The sequence below is a fragment of the Microcebus murinus genome, chromosome 12 (assembly GCF_040939455.1).
Source record: "Microcebus murinus isolate Inina chromosome 12, M.murinus_Inina_mat1.0, whole genome shotgun sequence".
NCBI classification, from domain to species: Eukaryota; Metazoa; Chordata; class Mammalia; order Primates; family Cheirogaleidae; genus Microcebus; species Microcebus murinus.
In genome coordinates, this window is record NC_134115.1 from 52071495 (window position 1) to 52095726 (window position 24232).

The 24232-nt window shown below is 39.9% G+C and overlaps 1 protein-coding gene across 2 annotated transcripts in view; it reads left to right on the plus strand.

Annotated features, from left to right (window-relative positions):
• The first annotated feature begins 993 nt into the window (after nt 1-993).
• Nucleotides 994-24232, plus strand: part of TEK (TEK receptor tyrosine kinase) — a 109222-nt gene continuing 85983 nt past the window's right edge. Inside the window, exon 1 of one of the 2 annotated variants that reach the window (XM_076008789.1) lies at nt 994-1408. In XM_076008789.1, coding sequence (XP_075864904.1) covers nt 1318-1408 — 91 coding nt within the window. In that variant the 5' untranslated portion in view covers nt 994-1317. The remainder of the gene's footprint in view (nt 1409-24232) is intronic. The other variant, XM_012764387.3, reaches the window with a different exon arrangement.

Genomic DNA, 24232 nt, shown 5'->3' on the forward strand with positions numbered 1-24232 from the left:
CATGTGGCTAAGCCAGTATTTGAACCCCTATCTGCTTGCAGATGGAACCTGGGCTTTTCCATCCCAGCAGAGTAAAAACATTAATTGGTTCTCAATATCAGTCGCAGATGTGATAAAACCTGGCACAAAAATTAGTCAAGACTAGTAGCATATGCCTTTTCTCGTGGTAGGTAGGAAAAGGAGGAGTACGATTCAATTCTTTCCTCAGGCTTGAAGGCAGGCGATGAACAGATTATTCTCCATCCTAAAGTCATAACTCATATTGCCGAGAAATTATCATCTGGATAATTTTAGGGTCTCTGATCTCATTTTAGATACCGTAATTCCAATGTATATTTCCTTTTGACTTACGTACTCTCTCTGCTCTTATGAACACTATTTTTATCCCAATCTAATTACTTATGTTTGCGTTTTACACAGATTATTTTTAAAATTTTGCATATAATTTGCTTCTGAAACATCATTGCTCAATAATTATGAAATCCCTCTCATTACTAAAATCCCTCAATGCCCAGTTCTTCAAGAAATTAGATCACCTTCCGATGAGTTGTTAATTAAAGCTATAGCCAGTAGCATGGGTATCTTTGGGCTCATGGCCAACAAATAGGCCATCTGTGTGAAAGAAAACAGGCTGAAATGATTTTAGATTCTAGTCTCTTGTGGCTACGCTGAGAACTGACCTCACTGGTGCTCGCTCAAATTAATTGCCTTTCAGGTTGTGTTTTCTCATCACGGAAAACTTCTTTTCCCAATTCAAACCATGTGGGTTAAAATGAGAAAATAAAAGCTAAAACTGCTTCCCACACCCAAAAGCCCCTTCTGTGAGGGATCCCAAGTGGCCCCGGGAGAGCTGTTAGAGGTTCGAGAAGGGTTGGTCATCATCACATACCATACATAGGTGGAGGGTTTGTTATTCTCAGTTTCCCGCCTCTGAGAGGATACCCCTATTGTTTCTGAAAATGCTGACCGGGACCCACACTTCCAACAAAATTCTTCTACCCCTGCAGCAGCAGCAAAAGCAGCAGCAGAAGCAACAGCAACAGATAAGTGTTTTGATGAATTGCAAGATGGATAGGGCTTGAGTGCCCCCAGCCCTGCTGATACCAAATGCCTTTAAGATACTGCCTTTCCCATCCTAATCTACAAAGGAAACAGGAAAAAGGAACTTAAAACTCCCTGTGCTCAGACAGAAATGAGACTGTTACAGCCTGCTTCTGTGCTGTTCCTTCTTGCCTCTAACTTGTAAACAAGACCTCATAGAACATGCGAATGGAAAGTCACAAACCTCTGGGTTTTTGAAAGGATCCTTGGGACCTCATGCACATCTGTGGAAACTGGATGGAGAGATTTGGGGAAGCATGGACTCTAGCCGGCTTAGTTCTCTACGGAGTCAGCGTGCTCCTTTCTGGTAAGGTTTGGCTTTATTTCTTAATTTAGTGTTTGTAAAAACAGAGTTAGTGAATTCTGGGCTCTCTCACCAAATCTCATCAGTGCTGGTTAACAAGGGGTAGCTGTGGCAAAGGCGTTGTTTTCTGTGGCTCTCTGGTTAATATATGGTAGAGTTGAAATGCAAAGTCCTTGAAGCATGAACAGATTTTCTAGAGTTTCTCCTCTGGATGGTCATTGTCCCCTGTGTTGCCACAAACTGAGGACTGATCAAATCATCTTATATGAAGAGATTGCTTACTTACGGTCATGCATTATTTTCCTGCTCCTTATTCTGGAATGTTTTCTCATTTAAAAAGAAAAAAGAACAAACCTAGTTTTATCTGCTTCAAAGATAATCTTGAGTAATTTTTAAAAAATGAAATTCATGCTAAGAATTATGGGGTCCACTTAAGGCAATAAATGGTTTGTCATTGTTAAATGAGAACAATAATGCTTTTCTATAAAGATTTTGTGTCTGTACCCTGGTTTAATTAAAACAACAGAATTACAGGTATTTGGGCGGGGTTTAATAGTTAGGGTCAGGGAGATTAGGACTATATAATTTGTTTTATGTTAAAAATATTTGGCATAGAGTAATTCATAAAGTGTTTATTGGCTGAATGAAGGGAAAATTTAGGCAGTTACCAGTATCATTGGGCGCAGGAGAGTATCGAAACCTCTTGTAGAGTTAAGGAATGATTGGCCAGAAAGCGTTTAGGGTTGGTGTATGTGTTGCTCAGATTTTCTAGATAGTGGCATGCCTCCGTAGTTCACTCACACTATATGACACAGACTGAAAGTAATATCAAAACCTGAACTGCAGGTCACAAATACATTATCATCACCATCAGCCTCTCCCCTTCAGTTAGAAGTTATTATAATGAAAATTGAATTGATATTGGAGAGGAATTAGGGAAAATTTACTGAACGTAATGGGTGCAGGTTATATCCTATTAACAGAATTTGATCCAAATATACATAAGTATCCGCTATACTATTTTTTGAAATGTTTTATGTATTCAACAAATTGAAAATTAATCCAGTAAGATAACAGAATTACATACACTTTGTTTTACAGCTCTGCAATTTGCTTTCAATAACCAACATGTTGAGAGTTTAATAATGTTTTTTAAGATTAAGAACATGTAACATGTTGCTGAAAATAAAAGATTATTTTAAATGGATTCAGTATGTAAACAGATTGTTTATATTAACGTAGAAATGTTGATTTGTCCACTAAAATGCATCTGTAAATATTGTGATGCTATTTTTGGTTTGCTTTTTTTTTTTTTCTGAGTGCCACATTTATTAGCAACATGAAATCTGAAACTGATTCTACACCAGGGATTATAGTAATGCAAAGCCCAGGTATCTATAGTTTCTCCAAGGTACCTCTTAGATTAAATAACACACACACACACACACACACACACGTGTGCACACAAAACTGGGTTTTTTGGTTGCTTTGTTTTTGGAACAGAGTCTTGCTCTCTTGCCCAGGTTGGAGTGCAGGGGTGTGATCATAGCTCACTGTAACCTCAAACTACTGGGCTCAAGCAATCCTCCTGCCCAGCCTCCTGAGTAGCTAGGACTACAGGTGTACCCCACCACACCCAGATAATTAAAAAAAATTTTTTTTTTTTTTGTAGAGACAGGAGTCTCGCTATTTTGCCCAGGCTAGTCTTGAACTCCTGGCTTCAAGCAATCCTCCTGCTTTGGCCTCCCTAATTGCTGGGATTACAGGCATGAGCCACTGCACCCAGCCACACGACTGTTTTAACTCGCTTTTATCCCCTAAAGTGATTATGTTATGTTACTTTGCAATATAAGCTTAGAAGAGCTGTCACAAAATCAAGCAAAATGACCATGTGGCCAAAATAGTTGCTCCATGTCTAAACAACATTGACCTCAGGAGGGAGAGGACCAAGGAGAGGAAGGAGGTCATGCTCTTATTGGAAAGGAAGGGTGACACTAGCAAGGTTAGTTTCCAAGGTTGTGTTGAATCCTAACTGGCATCCCCAGACCAAGCCTCCATGAACAAGAACACTCAAGTCTTGGCAATTGCAACGGGAATCCGGATGATCATGTCTGTAGCCACAGGAGCCCATTCTTCAAGCCAAACTCCACTAGTAGACTATAGTAATGGAGTAAGAGGTTTATGAGTTTATCTCTCTAATCCAGTGGATTACTTCTCATTCAATTTTTCTGAACACTGAAAAGAACTGAAAAAATATGCCACATTTGCCCCAATTAAGGTGGCTCTGGGTAGCAGAGATGCTGACCCATATGAGGGTTGGAGAAGGTATGTAGCTTTCAGAAGCCTCCCCACAAACCCTCCTAGATTCTGGTGCTTTCCCATGCCAATTGAGAATCATTGCCTAATTCAGATTACAAACAAGTTCTCATAAACATACTAATTTTTCTCTACTCCCCTATCCTCACCAAATCAGTCTGTTTGCTCTAAAGAGTTGTATATATAGAAAAACAAGCCAAAAAATCACTTTCTGCTGTAGCATGGTATGTCCTATATGATCAATACTGATCCAATGGGAAGTCTCTAGTTGCATGTCTTCATAGCTCTTTCCTGCCTGTCTCATTTGACATTTTAAATAACACCTGGATTTAGAGATAGTGAACATCTTGTCTGGGGTGGCAGAAGAAATGCAGTTATGGGGAAGTGGTCTCAGATAGAACCTCCTTATTAGGGCTGGTCTTGGAAAGCCAGTGTCAGGTCCAAGTAATCAAGGGTGGAGGTCTAGAAGCTGGGATCAGACACCCTGTGGAATTATCCTCTGAGGGAGGAGTTTTACTTTCTTCACAGATGCTGCCTTCTAAGCATTGTCTTTGTTAGGAGGTCTTAGCATTTCCCTTTCAGCCCTGCCCTGGGTGAGCTTCCTGGAAGAATTTAGTTCTTCTAGGGCATCACTCCAGGAGGTAAGGGGTCTTCCAAGTCCATCTCAAAAAGCTATATTATCTCCCCTGGCAGCCTTAGATGGGTGGGCTCTAAATTCCTCTGCAATTATCAATTTGTTCCCTGAGTCTCTATCCCTCAAAAGTATCTTTGTGATTGTGTCATCTGGTTATTCCCTGTAGATGGCTTACTTGTTAGTGCACAGAATCAGTATTTAAATAGATTTCTCTAGGCTGGAAGGGTGGACCAAAACCTGTGTTTGGGTTCAAAAAATTAAACTATATATGTTTAATATGGGGCAGACGTGGTTCGTTGAAAGTTCTTGGGAATGACATCCAGGTTTGGGGGATACACAAAACTCCTGGGAGCCAATACATGCTCTGTTTGCTCAAAAGATAATGCATAAGCTGTAATATATTGCATTAGCAGAAATATAAAGTCCAAACCAGAAATGGTACTCACCTAAATCTACTACCGAGAGCACATCCATTAAATACTGAAGACCTGAAAAATTTGACAGCAAATGTAGTAGACAAGCTGAAGAAGCAGTTAAGAGCATGGATTATGAAGTCAAAGCCCAAATTGAATAACCATAAGCAAGTTATTTAATTTCTCTAACTCACATTTTCCTCATCTTCAATGGATGAAAGGCCCATTTTCCAGGGTTGTTATGAAGACCAAATGTGATAAAGCATGTAAAGTGCTTAGCCAGCAAGAACTCCCTTAATTAGTAAAGCTAGTATAATCAAAAGAGAAGTGTGGCTATGAGGACCACATGCTAGTCAAGACTGATCTAATCTTTTCCAGGATATAGGAGAACCTCTCAGTACTCATAGATGCAGTCTCCTTCTACAAAACCTTGACATAATCCAATCCCTCAAATTTTGTGCTGGCCACTCCACACCCAGCAAGCCTGAATACTTGGCCTGCCATCGAATGCCTCCCTCACATATCCATGGACCCCTGCTCATGGCCTGTGTGCTCTCACCAGGCCCATCTCCACAATCTTCACATTCTGTCCTCTTGGCTCTTGTTCATGCTGTTCCATACATTTGGAAATGGCATTTTCCATCTCCACTCTGCAAACACAATTCATCTCAACTTGCCTGGGCCAATTCTTCCTCCTGATCTTCCCTTAAATCTAGGCTCCTTCACCATGTGTCTTTGAGCCATGACCTTTTAGGCCAATGAGCCTCTACAATCTCTGATAATATTATTTCTTTTTAATTCTCATTAGTACATGTACTTCATGTTTAGTAATTTTTATTGAATAAAGTTTTGTGATCATACTAAGGAACTGCTGGTACTCCACAGCAGACCTAAAAGAAAAAGCGAGTGTTGTAGAAAGGGTTTCAGCTACGTTGAAATAACAATAGATCAATTTCATATACATTGTAAGTAATATTCAGTCTTATCTTAAAAGGTTGGCTTGTGTTCAATATTTGATGTAAATAAAGCCAAAAGATTTTTTTTTCTATTAGGTATGTAAAAGAGAGACTCATAAAAGTAGGTTTAGGCCTTTACTTAAAATTGGGCATTGGGTATGATTGGGTATGATTGTTGACTATTACCTATAACATATGTATACTTTTTATTCAGTAGACATTTGTTGAGTTATTGCATGGCAATCATTCATTTATTCATTCACTTATTTTTCTTTCAATAAATGAAGACTTATTGAAGGCTTAGTTTTGACCATGTACTACAAACTAGAAATATAAAAAAGGATTATTTTTCAACTTGCTAAGCTCACGTTTTAGTAGAAAAAATGAATATAGGCAAAATGAATTATAAAATGTTGTGATAAATGATACAATAGAAGTATTACACAAAATAAAGGTATTTATAAAACTTGAGCTTTTAAAGAGCTATGAAAATTATTGGGTCCCGTGATACAAAATGAAATTGCAATATCTAAATTGAACGTAAATGTCTAAAAAACATATAATGTCAACATTAATTGCTGAGTTTAATATAAAAAATGATGTTTGAAAACAATTTGTGGGTTGAATTTTTCTCACTTTGCAAGAACTACTAAATAGTCATGAATATTGCCAAAAACCCATGGCCAGTTATAGTTATAAGTTATTCATAGCCAAATGATTTTACAATCAAGAAGATAAATAAGAGAGAAGAAGGAACTTCTCATTAGATGGAGCAAGGCTTTATAAAAAGGGGGTGTGTGTAAAATAGCAGGGCAAGCCTGAGGAAGTTGAGTAAAGCTGGAATGTAGGATGGAGGTAGAGAATTAAGGTTGAGGTCAGATCAGGAAGGGCCTTGTGGGACATTTTAAGTAGCTTGTACCTCATTCTGTACATGATGAAATTTAGTGGGGTGTTCTATCATACATGATATATCTGATTTATGTCATGGAACAGTCAATCTATTGAAAATGTGGAGGATGAATTAACATGGCAGAGACTGTAGGCTGGGGCCACTGTGGCTTCCCAACCTTCCAGGCAAGAAGACTGTGAGGATGAACAGGGGGCTTGAGAGAGGTTTGGGAGGTGAAACTGCAGGAGTTAGTGATTGGTTGCATATAGGAGGTTGAGAGAGAGGGAGGAGCACCGTCATTGTTCCAGCATTCTGGTTTGGATACTGGTGATGCCATTCAGTGTGCTGGGAAACATGGCAGAGAAAACTGGATGGAGCAAATAATTATTCTGTACGTGTTGATTTTGAAGTCACATGTAAAGGAGGTATTTAGCAAAATTTGGCCCTCTGGATCGGAAGCTCAGAAAAGAATTGGGTAAGAGACTGAGATGTGGAAATCTTCAGTTTATATTAAGGAAAGCTATGAGCATCCAGTGAAGGAAAGAGAAAGAGGAGACAGCCAAGGATTCAGTGAGGAAGAAGCAGGCAGGGAGTCGTAGGAGAAGCAAAGCCAATCAGATTCCTTTCCTGGGATTTTAGAGACTTGCTAAAAGAGAGAGTTTTAAGATGCTGACAGGGTGCAGGCCTGGCATGGGCGCCCTGGCCTGCAGGTCTGTTATTGTGCAGAGAGCCAGCTGCACTGGCAGCATCGCCACCCCGGAGCTGGGGAGGGCGTCACAGGAGCAGCTGGCTTCACTCCCAGCCTTCAGGAAAGAGAATGTCTAAAGTTGCCTCCCTTATTTCTGGAATTTTAAGCTGATAACCCAATTCCCACCCGTCCGGCCAGACTATTCCCTAACTCACATCACACGTGCAGAATGGTTTTTAGATCTAGCCATGCCTGCTTCCCCACAAATCCCACCCCACTGCCTTGCTTGTCCCTGTAGGAGGCTCACTGTCCTCCCAAGGTCCCTTCCTAGAGGCCACAGAAGCAGGTGTGAAGACGTGGATTTGCCAGAGGGGTAGGGTCCTGATTTTTTTTATTTATTTATTTTTTTACCACATCTGATAAAAAGAGGGAGTGCATTCCTGTCGACTAGTGGTTCCATGTCTAACGTGGGCATGGGTATGACAGAGGGGGAGAATTTAAGGACAAGCCAAAGGTGCCCGTCAGGCATCAGGCTGAGGGCACCGTGGGCGGCTGCCATTTGCTCTCTGCTCGTCACAGCCCCTTGCCCAGGGCTTGGCCAGTGAGGTGTGTGTGGTGGTCACACCCATCTCAGCAGATCTGTCAGCTTTCCCGCTTTTGTTAGAGGGTGATATCATGCTTCCTGGGGGGAGCACTGGAAGACAATGCTCAGCCACTTTCCTCCAGATACAATAGGCGGAGTCAGGAAGGCAGTATTGACATTGCTGGGGCTGGGGAGGCACTCGCTGCTCCGCGGCCGTCAGATGGTGAACCAGCTTAACCTTGGCACTCGGGGCCTGGGTTGTGCAAGGCGTCTGGCTGCAGAGCCAAAGGGGACTCCACCCTGGGGACAGGAGTGCTTTAGACATCTGGGAATCTGGGATGGGCTTCAAATTCCGATCCCTGTGTCAAAAACAACCACAAAACAATAATAGTACCAGTAATAACAAAAATGACTACCATAGATTGAATGCCTCTGTGTGCCAAGTGCTTAGTGTGATTTTCATATCTCCTAACAACCTTGCACAATAGGTATTATTACTCATTTTTTTAATAGGTGGAGAAACCAAGGCTCACAAAGGTTAAGGGACTTGTCTAAGGTTAAAATGTAGTGGACATCCACTATTTTGGAATGCGCAATATCCCTACTTTTGAAGAGCTGCCATGCCTTCCCTGCATGTGATTCTGATGGGCCTGCCAGTTGCCAGTCACAGAATGTCCCGTCCATGTAACGACAGCAGTGGGTTCAAATGGAGGATGCACGACCCAACAGGGCCAGTTACAGTGTTTTCTCTTGGAATCTATGAGGACTTTGAAAGCAAGATGCTCTCCTTCTTCACTGAGGAAACTATATGCCTGGAGCTACCAGGCTTCCCTGGCCACTTGAAGCTGGTCTTCAGTAGGAGAGAATGAGCCAATAACACAAAACAGGACCGAGACCAGCACTGTGATTGTATCTGAGTCCTGGGTCCAGTGGTTTTGGATCAGAGGCCCATCCTTGCCTCTTCCAGTTATGTGAGCCAGTTTCTTTTAATTGCTGGAGCTATTTTGAGTTAATTTCTGTCTCTTGTAAGTGAATCATCTTTATTGACCTCATGTCTCAGTAGGAAATGATGAAGATAAGAGTTAAACTGGGAATGACCTGGACCCCAATCCTGAGCTCTTTAAATACTTCACTGTGCCATCTTCTATTAATAACTAGTGTTTCATGGTCACCTGGTTCCTAGAAAATGAGGGCTAATAGCACTTCTGTGGTTTGGGGAAAGATTTTGTAAAAGATACTACTTAAAAGTATTTACTATAATGATGGTACATAGTAAGTATTCAATAAAAATCAGATGTTCTTGCTGTTTCCTTTGTTTATATAAAGCTGGAGCCTCTTACATTTCCTTACGCTAGTCCTTTAAAGCACATCTCCATCCACCAGGGCAGGCAACTCATGTTCCTTGCAGATGAGACTCCCTGGCCTCCCTTTGCGCCCTAAACCTGACTCTGTAGCAGGGATAAGGAGAGAGAAGCTTAGAGCTATACGCTCTTGGGCTTCTGCTAAAAATTTGGAGAGTCAGGTGGAAACCTTCTTTCCTGTGGCTCAACCACCTGGTGAGATAGAGCTCCTGACTTTTCTCCTGCCATCCCCCAGTGTCCGTCCTCTCTTCCCTGGGTCTTGACTGAACAGAGGCTTTAGGATGATTTGCCATTTGTAGGTCCTCACCTCATTTATTCCAAACCTGTTAAATCCTAGTTCTTGAAAATTTATTGAATCTAAATGGAATCAGCTTCACTTCTGACTAAGTTTGTTGTTGGATTTTTGGACCCATCCTGGAGTGAGTATGTGTGAGTGAGTATGCAAGAGAGAGAGAGAGAATAGCTCTGCCCCCATTTCACCACATCTTTCCTCTAATTCCAACTTCCCTTAGTCTCAGTTTTTCTTTGCACCACTTTAATCCTGTCCTTTTTAGAACTATGTATGTGTATGTGTGTCCAAGTAATAAAAAGGTAATTTCAGCATGTAATTAATATTATCCTCAGTGACATAAACAAAGTGAAACAGAGCTTCATGGTGATCAACCTGTCTCAAAGGATTGTCTTGGATTCTAATTTTGCTTCTCCGAGGAAACTTGGAAAGTGAACATTTGCTAATAAAATTACAAATGAAACCGAATTTACCCCTCGGGCACTGTGAGCATCCTCAGAAAAGGCTGACAGGCAGCAAACCAGTGGGCAGTGCCCATCCGTGGAGGAATGGGCAGGTCAGTGCTATTCATTCACTGAAGCTAACATTTATCGAGTCCTTTCTAGGTACTATGAATGTGCTAGGCACTGGAGTTCCAAAGATAGTTAAGAAAGAGACCTGACCTCAAGTGGTTTGCAGCCTGGTGGGTGGGAAGCCATGCTCTAATAAAAGCAGGACACATGGAAGCTGGAGTGAGTAATCCTGGGAGAGAACAGGGATCTCACCAAGAGGCTGACACTTGAGAAGGGTGAAGCAGATTATGCCTTGTGGAAAATCAGGAGTGATAGTGAGGAGTAGAAGCATTCTAAGCAGAGGGAAAAGCATGAAAAATGTGGGATAAAAGTTTAAGAAACCTCTGTGTGGTGGTTCTATGCAGCTACACTATAGGGCACAGTGATGGAAGTGGCCGGGAATAAATCCAGGAAGATGCGGTGGGAGGAAGGTAATTTGGTGTGAGATTGGCTGAATGGGCAAGGACAGAAACACTTACAGGATACTTTAGGATGTAGGATGGCGCTGTGTGAAGGGGTGAGATAGCCCAGGTCTGTCTGGGGAATAAGAAGAGGACAGCGGGGTAGGTCTGGGAACACCTACATCAAGGGGTGACTTCGGGAGAGGAAGAGGAAACTGAGGGTGCTGAAAGACTGAAAGCCGAAGGAGGAGGGAGTTTCAACCATATCAAAAATTGTAGAGGCAGGAGCAGGGTAGGGAGAGAGATGGGAGAATTTGACCATTTGGTGCTGTTGCAGAGCATTTTTAGTGAATGAGCGAGGGTTGAGTTGAGGAGCAAGTGGGAGGTGAGGAGAAAGAGCAGGTAAACATAGATTCCTTCCTGAGAGATGTCTAATGTCCTGGTAGGTTCCTATTCCCTTCTGTGTGCTTTTCTGTAAGCTTGATTATAGGGTGGGCTGGTAGGAGAAGTGGTCAGGTCCTCCTCTCTGCCATCATTGGCTCAAGGTGCTAAAAGGATATGCAGGGATTCAAGAGAGTAAGAAAAGACCTCTTCACAGATACTCTCTTCTTCCCCTGCACGTGGCCTTTAAATTATATGAATTAGGGGATTATTTTAGTTTCATACATATGTTGTAATGAGGGTAGATGTTTTCATGAAGGAGCCACGCAGTTACCTGGAGTAACAGAATATCAGAACTGTCAAAGACTAACAGATTTTCTAGCCCAGTATTTCTGAAGTGTCTTCACTGAATACCCATTCCAGAAGAATTATAGAATCCTTTTTTTTTCCTTTTAAAGTTGAGTGTCATGTGAAGCCAATGTTCTGTATCTTAAGAAATGCTGATTCAGTTCAACCTGCTCATTTTACAAATGCCAACACTGAGGCCCAGAGAGTTCAGCACTTTGCTCAGGTTCACTCAGCTCATTGGAGGCTAAGTTTTGTCCCTGTATAGAGTATGGAAGACAATGTAAATCAGAGCTTAATGCATATACCATGTAGGCAGACTGCAGAGCTTTCATCCCAGCTTTGTTACTGTTTGAGTTAGTTACTGCTGTATAACAAATGACTCCCCAAACTCAGTGGTTAAGCCAACATTCAGGATTACTCACATGTTTTTGGCTCATTAGAGCTCAACAGATCTGTGCTCGGCACTGCTGGATGGCTCTGCTTCAGGTGGCCACAGCTGGTGTGGCTCTGCTTCTGGCTGCAGGTAAATGGGTTGTCTGGATGAGTCCACTCCCATGTCCTTCTTGGATCAGCACATTAGCCAGGGCATGTTGTTTGCCTGGTGATGTTGGAAACACAAGAGGGCTAAGTAGAAATAAGGAAACAAGTGAAGCCTCTTAAGGCCTATGCTCAGAGCCACACTGCCACTCCCAGAGTGATGTGCCCAGCTCAAAGTCAAGGGCTAGGAAGCCCACTCTGCCCATGGTGAGGCCAAAGCACGTATGCGGATGCAAGAAGGTTGAAGAGTTGGAACCAACAATTCAATTGACTACAACAACTACTAGCTTTGTGCCATGGTACAGGTTACTTGGCTTCATCTGTAAAATATGCATCATCATAATAAACAATTTAGAACAATGCTTACATTTAGAAAACACAAAGTAAATGTTAGCATTGCCACTAATTTTATCCATCTAAGCATCACTACCAATGAATGAGGAGGCTCTCACCAGAATAGCCAGGGGAGGGTTGGGGTGACCACACACACTAGCCTAGCATCAGCCCATTCTCCAGCAGCAGAAGAGCTTGCAGGAGCGACCTTCTGAAGAGTCCCCAAATCACTCTTTTTCCCCCTCTTATAATTACTACATAGCCACAGACTCCAGGGCCCCAGCAGCATGGGTTTGCTTTGTGCTGCCCCATCCGCCGGCCCCCTCGCCCCGTATATCTCAGACCCAGTCAGCAGAACTTTTCACACAAACTCTCGTCTGCCAAGAGGTGTGGAGCCAGAGCCAGAAATACACAACAGCTGCAGGAGCTCAGCCATGTTCTGAGGCCTGTGCTAATCCCCTAACAGGCCTGGCTGCAGCGCTGACTACTGAGGGTCTCTAGAATATGCAAGCCATCAGCAAAGTATGATTCCAACATGAATAATACGTGAATTCTGCCAGCTGCTTTTGGAATCGAACAAAAGACAGTGTTGTTGCCAGTCAGGAGAAAAATCACCTTTAACTGCATCACTGTCTTCCCAGGAAGGCTGAGGAGAGCCAGTGACTCAGACTAGCTCCCATTAGAGGCCCCTTTTTCTTTCCTAGAGATCACCTTCTGATGACACTCATGGCTTATAAACGCTACGAAGCCCAACTTTTTCACCTTATGTCCAGGAGTTTAAGAGCATAGACTTTGGGGGCAGATAAAACTGGGCTGGAGCCCCATTCAACAATTTGATAGCTGGGTGACCTCAGACAAGGCATTTCATCTCTTTGTAGAATGAGGATGATGATGTTACCGGCACTGAAAGGTTGTGAAGATCACATGATGTGAAAGCATGTCAAGTGCTTAGCAAAATACAGGTTTATCACAAATGCTTAATAAAGTATTCCATTAGCTGTCATTATTATTTTTTGTTTCCCTTTGCTGTTAGGGTAATTGCTTCTAAGAACACCCTGTCTCCAAGAATCTATCTATATGTTATTCTATTTCATCCCCTGTCAGCATAGGTCGCCTCTTTCCAACACTTTCTATTCTGTAAGTATTTCTTGAGCTCCTACTCTGAGCCCAACAGTGGGTCAGATACTTAGCAGATATAAACAGAAATAAAACACAGAAACTTCCTGCTAAGGAGGCCACTGTTGGGGTGTCAGCTGCAGCTAGACATACAGTAGATTTCTTGTTATTCATGATAGTTATGTTCTATAAATCATGCACACAGGGTTAGGTCCCTGCAAGCTTCTGCTCACAACATTTTCATCAACAGATCAATACATAACCCTGCTTTGTGTGAGTTCTGGTTTACCTTTGCTATATGTAGCTGCTTCATTAACATTGAACTCAGCCAAATAGCAGTCCTGCCTGAACAAAGCTTATCTAACGCACATATTTTCTCCTAAGACACATCACAGCCTGTGGTGCTTGCGCACACTAGGCAGCACTGCGGCACTACACATGGGGACCGTTATAAACCGTGAAAGTGCCAACAAAAAGCACAAAAATGCAAAAAATTAATGCACTATATATAATCACAAAAAGGACACTTGTTTATAGTATGAGAGCTGAGCAGAAGGAAGCTTTGTTCCAGCTCAGCTGGGAACTTGTATATCCGGGGACTCTGCACGTGTTCAATGACTGGGAAAGCGCTGCCAGTATTGATTTCGAGGTAATAAATAAATTCCAGCCAGTACACAAGTTCACAGAAACAGGATTTGTAAATAATGAGGACAGACTATATGTTAATACACAGATGACTGGACAACTCAGACTGCAGTCAAGTTTCCGTAGAAGGCAACGCAGCAGAGAAAGAAATTGATTCAGTCTGGGGGGATCAGGCTCCACTAACAGAAATCAGACTTTCAAACACTGAAGGGCATTGCTGACAGAAGAGACGGTAGTGACGGAAGCATGAAGAGATAAAAGTACATGGCTAGATGTGGATGGATTACCCAGATTTGGGCTAGTGGGTGGCAGGATTTCAGCTTCCATAACTGTACAGTATAAGTCAATTTGACTGGATTACCCGAGGCAGGCCTCTCCTCACCACATCTATTCCAACCGAGATCCTGCAGTTTGAGATGCCAAACCAATGTAAAACAGAGTGTTAGTGAGTAACATGTAGTTTTTAGTAGGTCAAAGGAAGGAAAAGATGATTTGTGTCATACAGTGTACAGCTTGATCAAATTACAAGTAGACATCTCTCTGTTCCTAGGGCTAAATTCCCTTCAAGTTCCCAGGCTACTCATTTCTTTTCTTTTCTTTTCTTTTCTTTTTTTTTTTTTTTTTTTTGAGACAGAGTCTCGCTTTGTTGCCCAGGCTAGAGTGAGTGCCGTGGCGTCAGCCTAGCTCACAGCAACCTCAAACTCCTGGGCTCAAGCAATCCTGCTGCCTCAGCCTCCCGAGTAGCTGGGACTACAGGCATGCGCCACCATGCCCGGCTAATTTTATATATATATATCAGTTGGCCAATTAATTTCTTTCTATTTATAGTAGAGACGGGGTCTCGCTCTTGCTCAGGCTGGTTTCGAACTCCTGACCTTGAGCAATCCGCCCGCCTCGGCCTCCCAAGAGCTAGGATTACAGGCGTGAGCCACAGCGCCCGGCCTCTTTTCTTTCTTTACCTTTTTTTTTTTTTTTTTTTTTTTTTTGAGACAGGTCTTATTCTGTCACCCAGGCCAGAGTACAGTGACATCATCATAACTCACTGCAGCCTCAAGCTCCTAGGCTCAAGCAGTCCTCTGGTCTCAGCCACCAGAGTAGCCAGGACTATAGGTGTGTGACACCACACCCAGCTAATTTTCCTACTTTTAATTTAATTTTATTTTTTATAGAGATGAGGTTTCCCTCTTGCTCAGGTTGGTCTCAAACTGCATTCCTTGCTCCAAGTGACTTATCCAAATATTCGCCTAGTAAAATATTTTCTCCATATTTTGGCACAAGCAATACAGAAGTACAAGGTCCCAGAGGAGTTGCCGTTCCGTATCATTGCTTCTGTCAGAGGTGGAGACAGAATAAGTATTTTCTTATTTTAGAATCATGATCCATGGTTTCAGCAGTTTCTGAAGAGGCTAGCCAGGGCCCTAACCACACTAGATATCCAAAGTAATGAATAGATTTCCACTAGACTGATGGCTTTGGGGACAGAGATTTTTGTAATGTTTTCTGCCATAAAACTGATATGTAACTTTAATTTTCATTGTTTTCTTATGTATTTCACAGCAAGGTTTTAAAATTTGCATCACAGAAGTTCTAAATATTGCTTCTAATAATTCTCATCAAATTCACTAAAGATATTGGTTTTGAAACTTAACAAAATAATCAATTTTATATTGAAGAATAAGTAAGAGGAATAGCTGAGAAAATTCTAAAGAAGAGTAATCTCTTGGGAATAGGTCTACTAGATCCCAAGATAGAGTATGATACCATAATAACAGTGGGATACAGTCTAGAGAGTTTGGACCTACAAATCAACAGACTAGAAAGGCCAGAACCAGACCTGAGTTTATATGAAATTGTAATATCTTATAAAGGACACAAATCAATGGAGAAAGGAATAATACTTCTGGGAAAATTGGTTTTCTGTTTGGAAAAAAGAGTTGTTTAAAAAACTCATCTCTTACCACACATGAAAATAAACTCCAAATAGATTAAAAGGTAAATGTAAAAAACTCAAACCATCAAAAGAATAAGACAGAAGTGAATATATACTGAATTTTCATATAGAGAAGGACTTTTAAGTTTAAAAACAATGGAAGAAACCTATATAAATATTTAAACTGTTAATCCAACAATAGGCAAAATTAAAAGGCAAAGAACAAAATGAGAAAAATATTTGCAACAAACATGGAAAATAAAAGATTAAAGTACTTTTGTTAAACTCATTGAAATTGATAGAAAAAAATCAAAACATCAATAGAAAAAGGAACAAATAATTCACAAAAGGAGGAAATACAAATGGCCTATAACCATGTGGAAAAAGTTCACGCTCTAAAACAAAATCAAATCAAAACAAAATAGCATATTTCTATGTCAAACTAACAAAGATTAAAAATAAGTGAGAAGACTCAATACATGGCTGGGATTGGTAACATATTCACTCTTGCACACTGTAGCTTTTTAGAAAGAAATTTGGCAATGTAAAGCAAGAGCATTTAAGAAGTTATGATAAGAATAAGTATAAAAATTCAGAATATGAAATGGTATTTGATTTTAATCTAGAAAATGCTATGTATGTTATTTCTTTAGTTTCTCCCTGTAAGTATTTTAGAAAAAAAATGAAGGCTATACGTCAAATTGTTGACAAGGGTTGAAATGTTCCTTTCTAACCATTTCTTTTCACTATGTTTGAATAGACCTGATTTAGTGTTTAAAGAAGAATTTTACAATAAGGATATATATTTTGAAATAATTTATTTTTGGAATATCCTAATAAGACCATTAACTGTATTATTTTTGTGATTTTAGAGATATTCTTTGATTTTTTTTTTAATTCTTAAATCAGTACCGCCCAAAAGGATAAAAATGATTATAAAAGGACCCACAATTTATCAGGACTACTGTCTATTTTGAGTATATAGAATGCTTAAGCCTAATATATTAATTAATGTAGTATTATCATAGAAAAAAAGAGATTCCTGAGACAATCTCTTTCCTGAACATTTTTTTTTTTTTTTTGAGACAGAGTCTCGCTTTGTTGCCCAGGCTAGAGTGAGTGCCATGGCGTCAGCCTAGCTCACAGCAACCTCAAACTTCTGGGCTCAAGCGATCCTCCTGCCTCAGCCTCCCGAGTAGCTGGGACTACAGGCATGTGCCACCATGCAGTAGAGACGGGGTCTCGATCTTGCTCAGGGTGGTTTCGGACTCCTGACCTTGAGCAATCCGTCCGCCTCAGCCTCCCAGAGTGCTAGGATTATAGGCGTGAGCCACCGCACCTGGCCTCCTGAACATTTTTATTGAGACATTCAGATGGCCTATTGAAATAAGACAAGGAGAGACAGTAAAGTTTCTTTCATGGTATTCAGTTGATTTTAAAAGTTTGGGAATAAAAACTATAAAAATGGGAACTCTGGGTAGTTATTTCAAATTATAGCATTTGCGTGCTTTAGCTTCCTTAAAATGTACATTTTTTCTGATTACAAAAATAATTCATGTTCATGCAGAAAAATTTGGACATACAGAAAAACATCTAAAAAAATTCAGTCACCAGAGTTAACAGACGTGCTTCTTAATAATATAAGAAATCTATATCTATAACTCTGTATCCAGGGGAGGGGAAGGTGGGCGAGAAAGACAGAAAGAAATGAAAGGAGGAGAAAGAGAGTAAGCACGAGAGAGACAAGTTTGGATGTTTGGTTTCAACATCTGATAATTATTATCTTTAAACATATTAATAAATACAGTTATGCATGTTCTGTTGTATGAATGGTGATAGCTGAGAGAGAGAAAAACAGAAGTCTCAACCACAGGATGATTGACTATAAACCAGAAGAGCCCCCAAGGAAAGTGAAATCACAGAACTAATCCAAACCTTCAGATGCTGCCATGTTATTTTCAAGTAACGCCCGAAACAAATACTTTCTTCTTGTCTGTAGACATCCTCTCATCACTTAACCCTGAAAGATGGAGTGAGAAATGGGGAAAGTGAAAGGGAAAATATCAGAAATGGGATTACAGTGTTATATACATATTATTTGTTAATAAAATTCTTGTCAAGTCAAAGCTTGTCTTTAGGGTCATGGATATCCAAGAATTACTGGCATCAAAAATAATTTCAAAATGTTGTGTACTTCTGACTGTGTGTCTTTTGCTCTTCACTTCACCATCTTCTTTATAAACCTTGGGAGCCACATCCAACTGAGTTCACGTAAGGGGAGGTCTGCAGCCCATTGCTGGCCTCCATAATCTCCACCATGGCCCGCTTTGTCATTTCAGTGGCCGTGTGACACATCCAACCCTAAAAGCCAACGTCCTCAACTTACTGCTGCCCTTTAGCACCTGTATCTGAATCAATTATTAGCACATGCTTCACCTTTTAATAAATCTCTCATTAGACTATAGGCCAATGGCTTTCAAACTTGCTGTTGAGCCTGGGGGCTTCCCAGGAGGTACCTGCGGGGCTGCCCGGGCTGGGGAGGCTATGCCTGGATATTCCTGGACACCTTTGTTCCTACTTCACCCCAGCTTCAACCACAGTAATTATACTTTTCTTTAGGCAACATATTATCTTCTGTATAATATTTCACTTGGTAAAAGGATACCTCTGCTTAAACAAAAACACTGGGAAGCACAGATGTAAGTTGTTGGATTTGCTCTGGCAATGCCAGCTCAGAACTGGGAGTCATAGATGGGTATCCTGTATGAAGGATTATTGGCTAAACCAATAGTAGTTAGAAGCACAGGTCTGAAACTGAAATAGGAGGTGTAGAAAGTTGATTTGTATTTTCCATTTGCTCTAGACTAGAAACCAGATAATCATGTCTGTGTATAAAGGCTAGTAATGCTCTAGTTGAAGACTTGAGTGACTGTTCCAGCAGGGGGGATGTATTTTAAGTCATGAACTTTATGACATTGATTTTTGTCAATGTTAAACACATTTGCTAGAAAGAGTTTTGGGTGGATCAACTGTGATTGTATGGATATGAACATTCTCTATACTCGGATTAGAAAGTTAATATCATCTCATTTACTCTGAGATTTACTGTCACAAACTTGATGTTCTATAGGAGCTTGAGGACTCTGTTGAATGCTCACGGTTATTTCCTTCTGAGTTGACATTGAAATTTTGAATATTAGCCACACAGACTTCAGCAGCCAAGTTTTAATTTCAATTACATACAATAGAGCAAAACTTTGGCTTTCTTTGAATATATTCTATATTACATAATATAAGAACTAAAATCCATTTAACCTCTAATAGTTTTTAAATCTTTAGAAGCCAAAATTAAGAATATCAAAAATTTGATTTGATACCTACAACTTTGGCTGATTAGTCATATTTTAAAATTCTTTTTTCTTTATTTCAGCATATTATGGGGCTAGATGACATATATTTCCCTTGCCCCACCCAAGTAGGAGCTTCAAGCGTGTCCATCCTCCAGATAGTATTCACCACACCCATTAGGTGTGTATATACCCATCTCCCCCTCCCCCTCCCATCTGCTCAACATCCAATGAATGTTACTACTATATGTGCACATAAGTGTTGATCAGTTAATACCAATTTGATGGTGAGTACATATGATTGTTTTTCCATTCTAGTGATATTTCACTTAGTAGAATGGGCCCCAGATCTATCAAGGATAATAAAAGAGGTGCTACATCACCATTGTTTTTTTGTGGCTGAGTAGAACTCCATAGTATACATATACAATATTTTATTAATCCACTCATGTATTGATGGGCACTTGGGTTGTCTCCACATCTTTGAAACTGTGAATTGTGCTGCTATAAACATTCGAGTGCAGGAATCTTTTTTTATAGAGTGTCTTTTGTTCTTTTGGGTAGATGCCCATTAATGGGATTGCTGAATCAAATGGTAGTTCTACTTGTATCTCTTTGAGGTATCTCCATATTGCTTTCCACAGAGGTTGTACTAGTTTGCAGTCGCACCAACAGTGTAGGAGTGTTCCTCTCTCTCCGCATCCACACCAATATTTATTGTTTTGGGACTTTTTGATAAAGGCCATTCTCACTGAAGATAAATGATATCTCATTGTGGTTTTGATTTGCATTTCTCTGATGATTAGAGATGTTGAGCATTTTTTTTCATATGTTTGTTAGCCATTAGTCCATTCTGAATCCAGAGATTATAGATAGATATCAATTTCTAGAGCCCATGTAAATCTTGTTTTCCAGCTGTAACCCTAGACTATAAAGGTGTGCCATCCTTAGAGTAAGATTTCATTGTTAAATAATCAATAAATTAAAATTTATTTTCATGATACCCTAATAGAAGTCAAGTCCTTTTAAATATCTAATAAAGAGAATTAAAACTTTAGCAATGCAGCCCAGAATGCCAGGACATAGAAAATAAAATTTTATTTTATTTCATAGTGTACCATTATTGAGCTGGGTCGTGTTCATTAGCTCACTCTCTGGACCTCATTTTCTCTAAACAGTAGGTAAAAAATGCTACTGCAAATGTTAGCTTTTCCCTGTGATAGGCCCTGTGGGCAGGATCACCTTGTGAGGGTCTAGTTGTGACTGTTTTGCAGGGGAGCAAACCCTGTTTTCTCTTTATTGATCTCACAACTTTAGGGAATCATAAATCATCACCTTCATCATAATCATCATTATAATCATTTAATATTCCACTATTTGCCACATACTCTTACTATAGCACTCATAAAATTTACAAAAGATATTTTTCATATGTATGTATATATTTATCCATCCTCAAGGAAACTCTTCATTTTATAGATGACCAATCTGAAGCACAGAGGCTAAGTACCTTGTCCTGTATTAGATAAGTCATAAGTGGCAGATCTAGAATTCAAACTCAGGATGGCGTAATTCCCTAGCCTCTGCCCACACACTGCATCACTACTGCTTGGCAATGCTAAGCTTCCTGGCCCTCCACTGTGATACGATCTGTCCGGAGACAGGCATAGCACTGCGCAGGCTCCTGGAGGCAGAGAAGGCAGCTTAAGGTGAAGGTACTGATGTAAATCCAAGACTAAGTGTGCAGAGCACAAGTCACTTGATTTCCTTCCAAAGAATTCAATTTTTAAAATGTTTATCTTTTCATTCTGTGTATACAATACCACCATCCCGAGATAGCCACTGTTAACATTTCTAGATAAGATTGAATTTTATATCCTTCCCTGTGGAATTCAAATGCCCTCCACAAAGTTTCTCCTGTGAATTCCGGCGGCGCTTATATTCTCATGGTTACCTCTGACGCCGAAGTCTGGCGTCGGTTTAATTCGTACACTCTTTCGCTCACTCCTGCCTGTGCCTCTCTGTTCAACCTGGTGTCAACCCAAATGTGCAGCTTTTACCTCGGTTGAACCTAAGAATAGCAACAATCTCCACCCACAGACAGGCACACAGGTACAGATGGACATATGGACACAATCATAAACACAGAGACACAGGGACAGACAATGCATTTGTGAGTATAACACAAGGAACTGACAATTTGAGACTAAGGTGCAGTTTATACTGAGGCAGTGCAAACAACTTGACATCCAGTATCACATGACCCCATTTGTTCAAGTCCTTCAGCTGCCCATTGTATTGCTTCTCCTCTTTCCTTTTGTGCCACCCACTGGAATTTTGACTGGGATTATGTTAAATTTATGAATTAATTTATGAAGTGTTATCTTTCCAACATTCTACCTTCCCACTTGAGAGTATAAAATGTCTCTCCATGTCTTTAAATCTTCTTTACTTTTTTTTTTTTTCTTTGAGACAGAGTCTCATTCTGTTGCTGGACTAGAGTGCCATGGCGTCAGCCTAGCTCACAGCAACCTCAAACTCCTGGGCTTAAGCGATCCTCCTGCCTCAGCCTCTTGAGTAGGTGGGACTACAGGCATGCGCCACCATGCCCGGCTAATTTTTCTATATAGTTTTAGTTGGCCAATTAATTTCTTTCCGTTCTTGCTCAGGCTGGTCTCGAACACCTGAGCTCAAATGATCCACCTACCTCGGCCTCCCAGAATGCTAGGATTACAGGTGTGAGCCACAATGCCCAGCCTTCTTTAACTCTTGATAAAACCTCACAGATATTTTCATATAAACTCTACACATTTTATGTTGGGGTATTAAGTTATTATATATTAAAACAATTGTGATATACTGAGCAATTCTTGCCTTGATATCTTACTATGATAAATCATAGTAATTATGGAAGGTAAATCATTTAATTATGAACCGATTTGTTAACATTTTATTTGGGATTTTTGCTTGTTCACAAGTAAGATAAGGAGTTTTCTTTTTTTAGTTATTTAGGGTAAGTCACAGAATTATACTAGCTTAAAAGAATTAGATTTTTACCTTTTAAAAAAGGTAAAAATTTATTAGCAAAACTAGATTGCCCTGTGAATTTTTGATGTTATAAAAGAATATGTGGCAAATAATAAAAAAGCTTTTTACTTTTTGAGTTTAAGAATTTATATTTCTTAATAAACATATATATCTAAAAATTGGTTAGCTGGGAATCATACATAGGATTTTCTTATGACTTAAAGCATATTCTCAACAAGTACTATTTTACTTTTTTTTTTTTCAAGAAAAACCATTTATTACCAACAGAAACATAGTTATACGTATATCAACATAATAATTAATATAATCAAGAATTACTGTACTAGTAGAGCACCTAAAAGAAATAAATTTTGTGAAGTAGCATTTTGGCAAGAATGTTATTTGTCTCTCTCTCCCTATTTTACAATCCAGACTCTTGATTATAAACACAAGTTATGTTTTGCCAATTCATGCATCTATATTTTAAATTTGAGGTATGGGTTCTTCAACAGAGGATATATGAAAATAATTATATGGAAAGGTACTGAATTCATATTAATGAATGAGAACCATATACATGTTATTATAAACCTAACTAAATGATAAATATACAATATACTATACATTAGAACATATCTATAGTTAGAAATATAATTTTTAATTTCTTAATATTATGTAGCATAAAATTTCCTTGTCAGTTTGAATTAGAAATTAGTTTTACTTCCACGCCTGACTCCTGTTTTTGTGCATCATATAACATCTTCAGATTTTTCCCAGTGTCTCAAATTCTTATTTTACCATATCCTTCTTTATTATGATGGCATTTTCCGTTCCTTTGGCCCTTATTATTTTGAAAAAGTGATTTGTATTTCCTTAAACATGTGCTAAATGTTACACTTTAATACATTGTTTTAATTTATTTATTTGTGTAAATTTATGGGGTATGAGTGTAATTTTGTTAGATAGATTGTGTAGTGGTGAGGGTCAGGGCTTTTAGAGTATCCATCACTTGAATATCATCTATTGTACCTATTAAGTAATTTCTCATCATTCACTCCCTTCCCATCCCTCTACCCTTCTGAGTCTCCAATGTCTCTCATTGCACACTCTGCTTTCACGTGTATACATTATTTATTTATTTATTTATTTATTTATTTATTTATTTATTTATTTTTTTGAGACAGAGTCTCGCTTTGTTATCCAGGCTAGGGTGAGTGCCGTGGCGTCAGCCTAGCTCACAGCAACCTCAAACTCCTGGGCTCAAGCAATCCTCCTGCCTCAGCCTCCCACGTAGCTGGGACTACAGGCATGTGCCACCATGCCCGGCTAATTTTTTATATATATATCAGTTGGCCAATTAATTTCTTTCTATTTATAGTAGAGACGGGGTCTCGTTCTTGCTCAGGCTGGTTTTGAACTCCTGACCTTGAGCAATCCGCCCGCCTCGGCCTCCCAAGAGCTAGGATTACAGGCGTGAGCCACAGCGCCCGGCCTACGTGTATACATTATTTAGCTCCCATTTATAACCAAGAATATGTGTTATTTTTGTCTTTCTGTGTCTGAGTAGTTTCACTTAAGATAATGGTCTCCAGTTCCATACATGTTGCTACAAAAGATATCATTTCAATCTTTTTTATGGCTGAATAGTATACCATTGTGCGTACACACACACACACACACACACACACATATATGCATGCCACATTTTCTTTTTTTATTTCAAAATATTAAGGGAGTGCAAATGTTTTTGTCACATGGATAGCTTTTGTAATGCTTGAGTCAGGGCTGTAAGTGTGCCCATCACCCGAATAGTGTTCATTGTACCCATTAGGTAGGACTTTTGCCCCTCCACTCCCTTCCCCCTACTTGATTTCCAGTGACTTTTTACTTCCCTCTGTGCACGTGTGTGCTTCTCAGTTAGTTCCAATTTATTAAGAGAGTACATGTGCTGTTTGTTTTTCCATTCTTGAGATATTTCACTTAGGATAATGGTGTCCAGTTCCATCCAAATTGCTTTACTCTCTATTTAGTTATAAATAGATTCAGAGGCTTGCTGTTGTACATTCTACCCATACCAAGGAC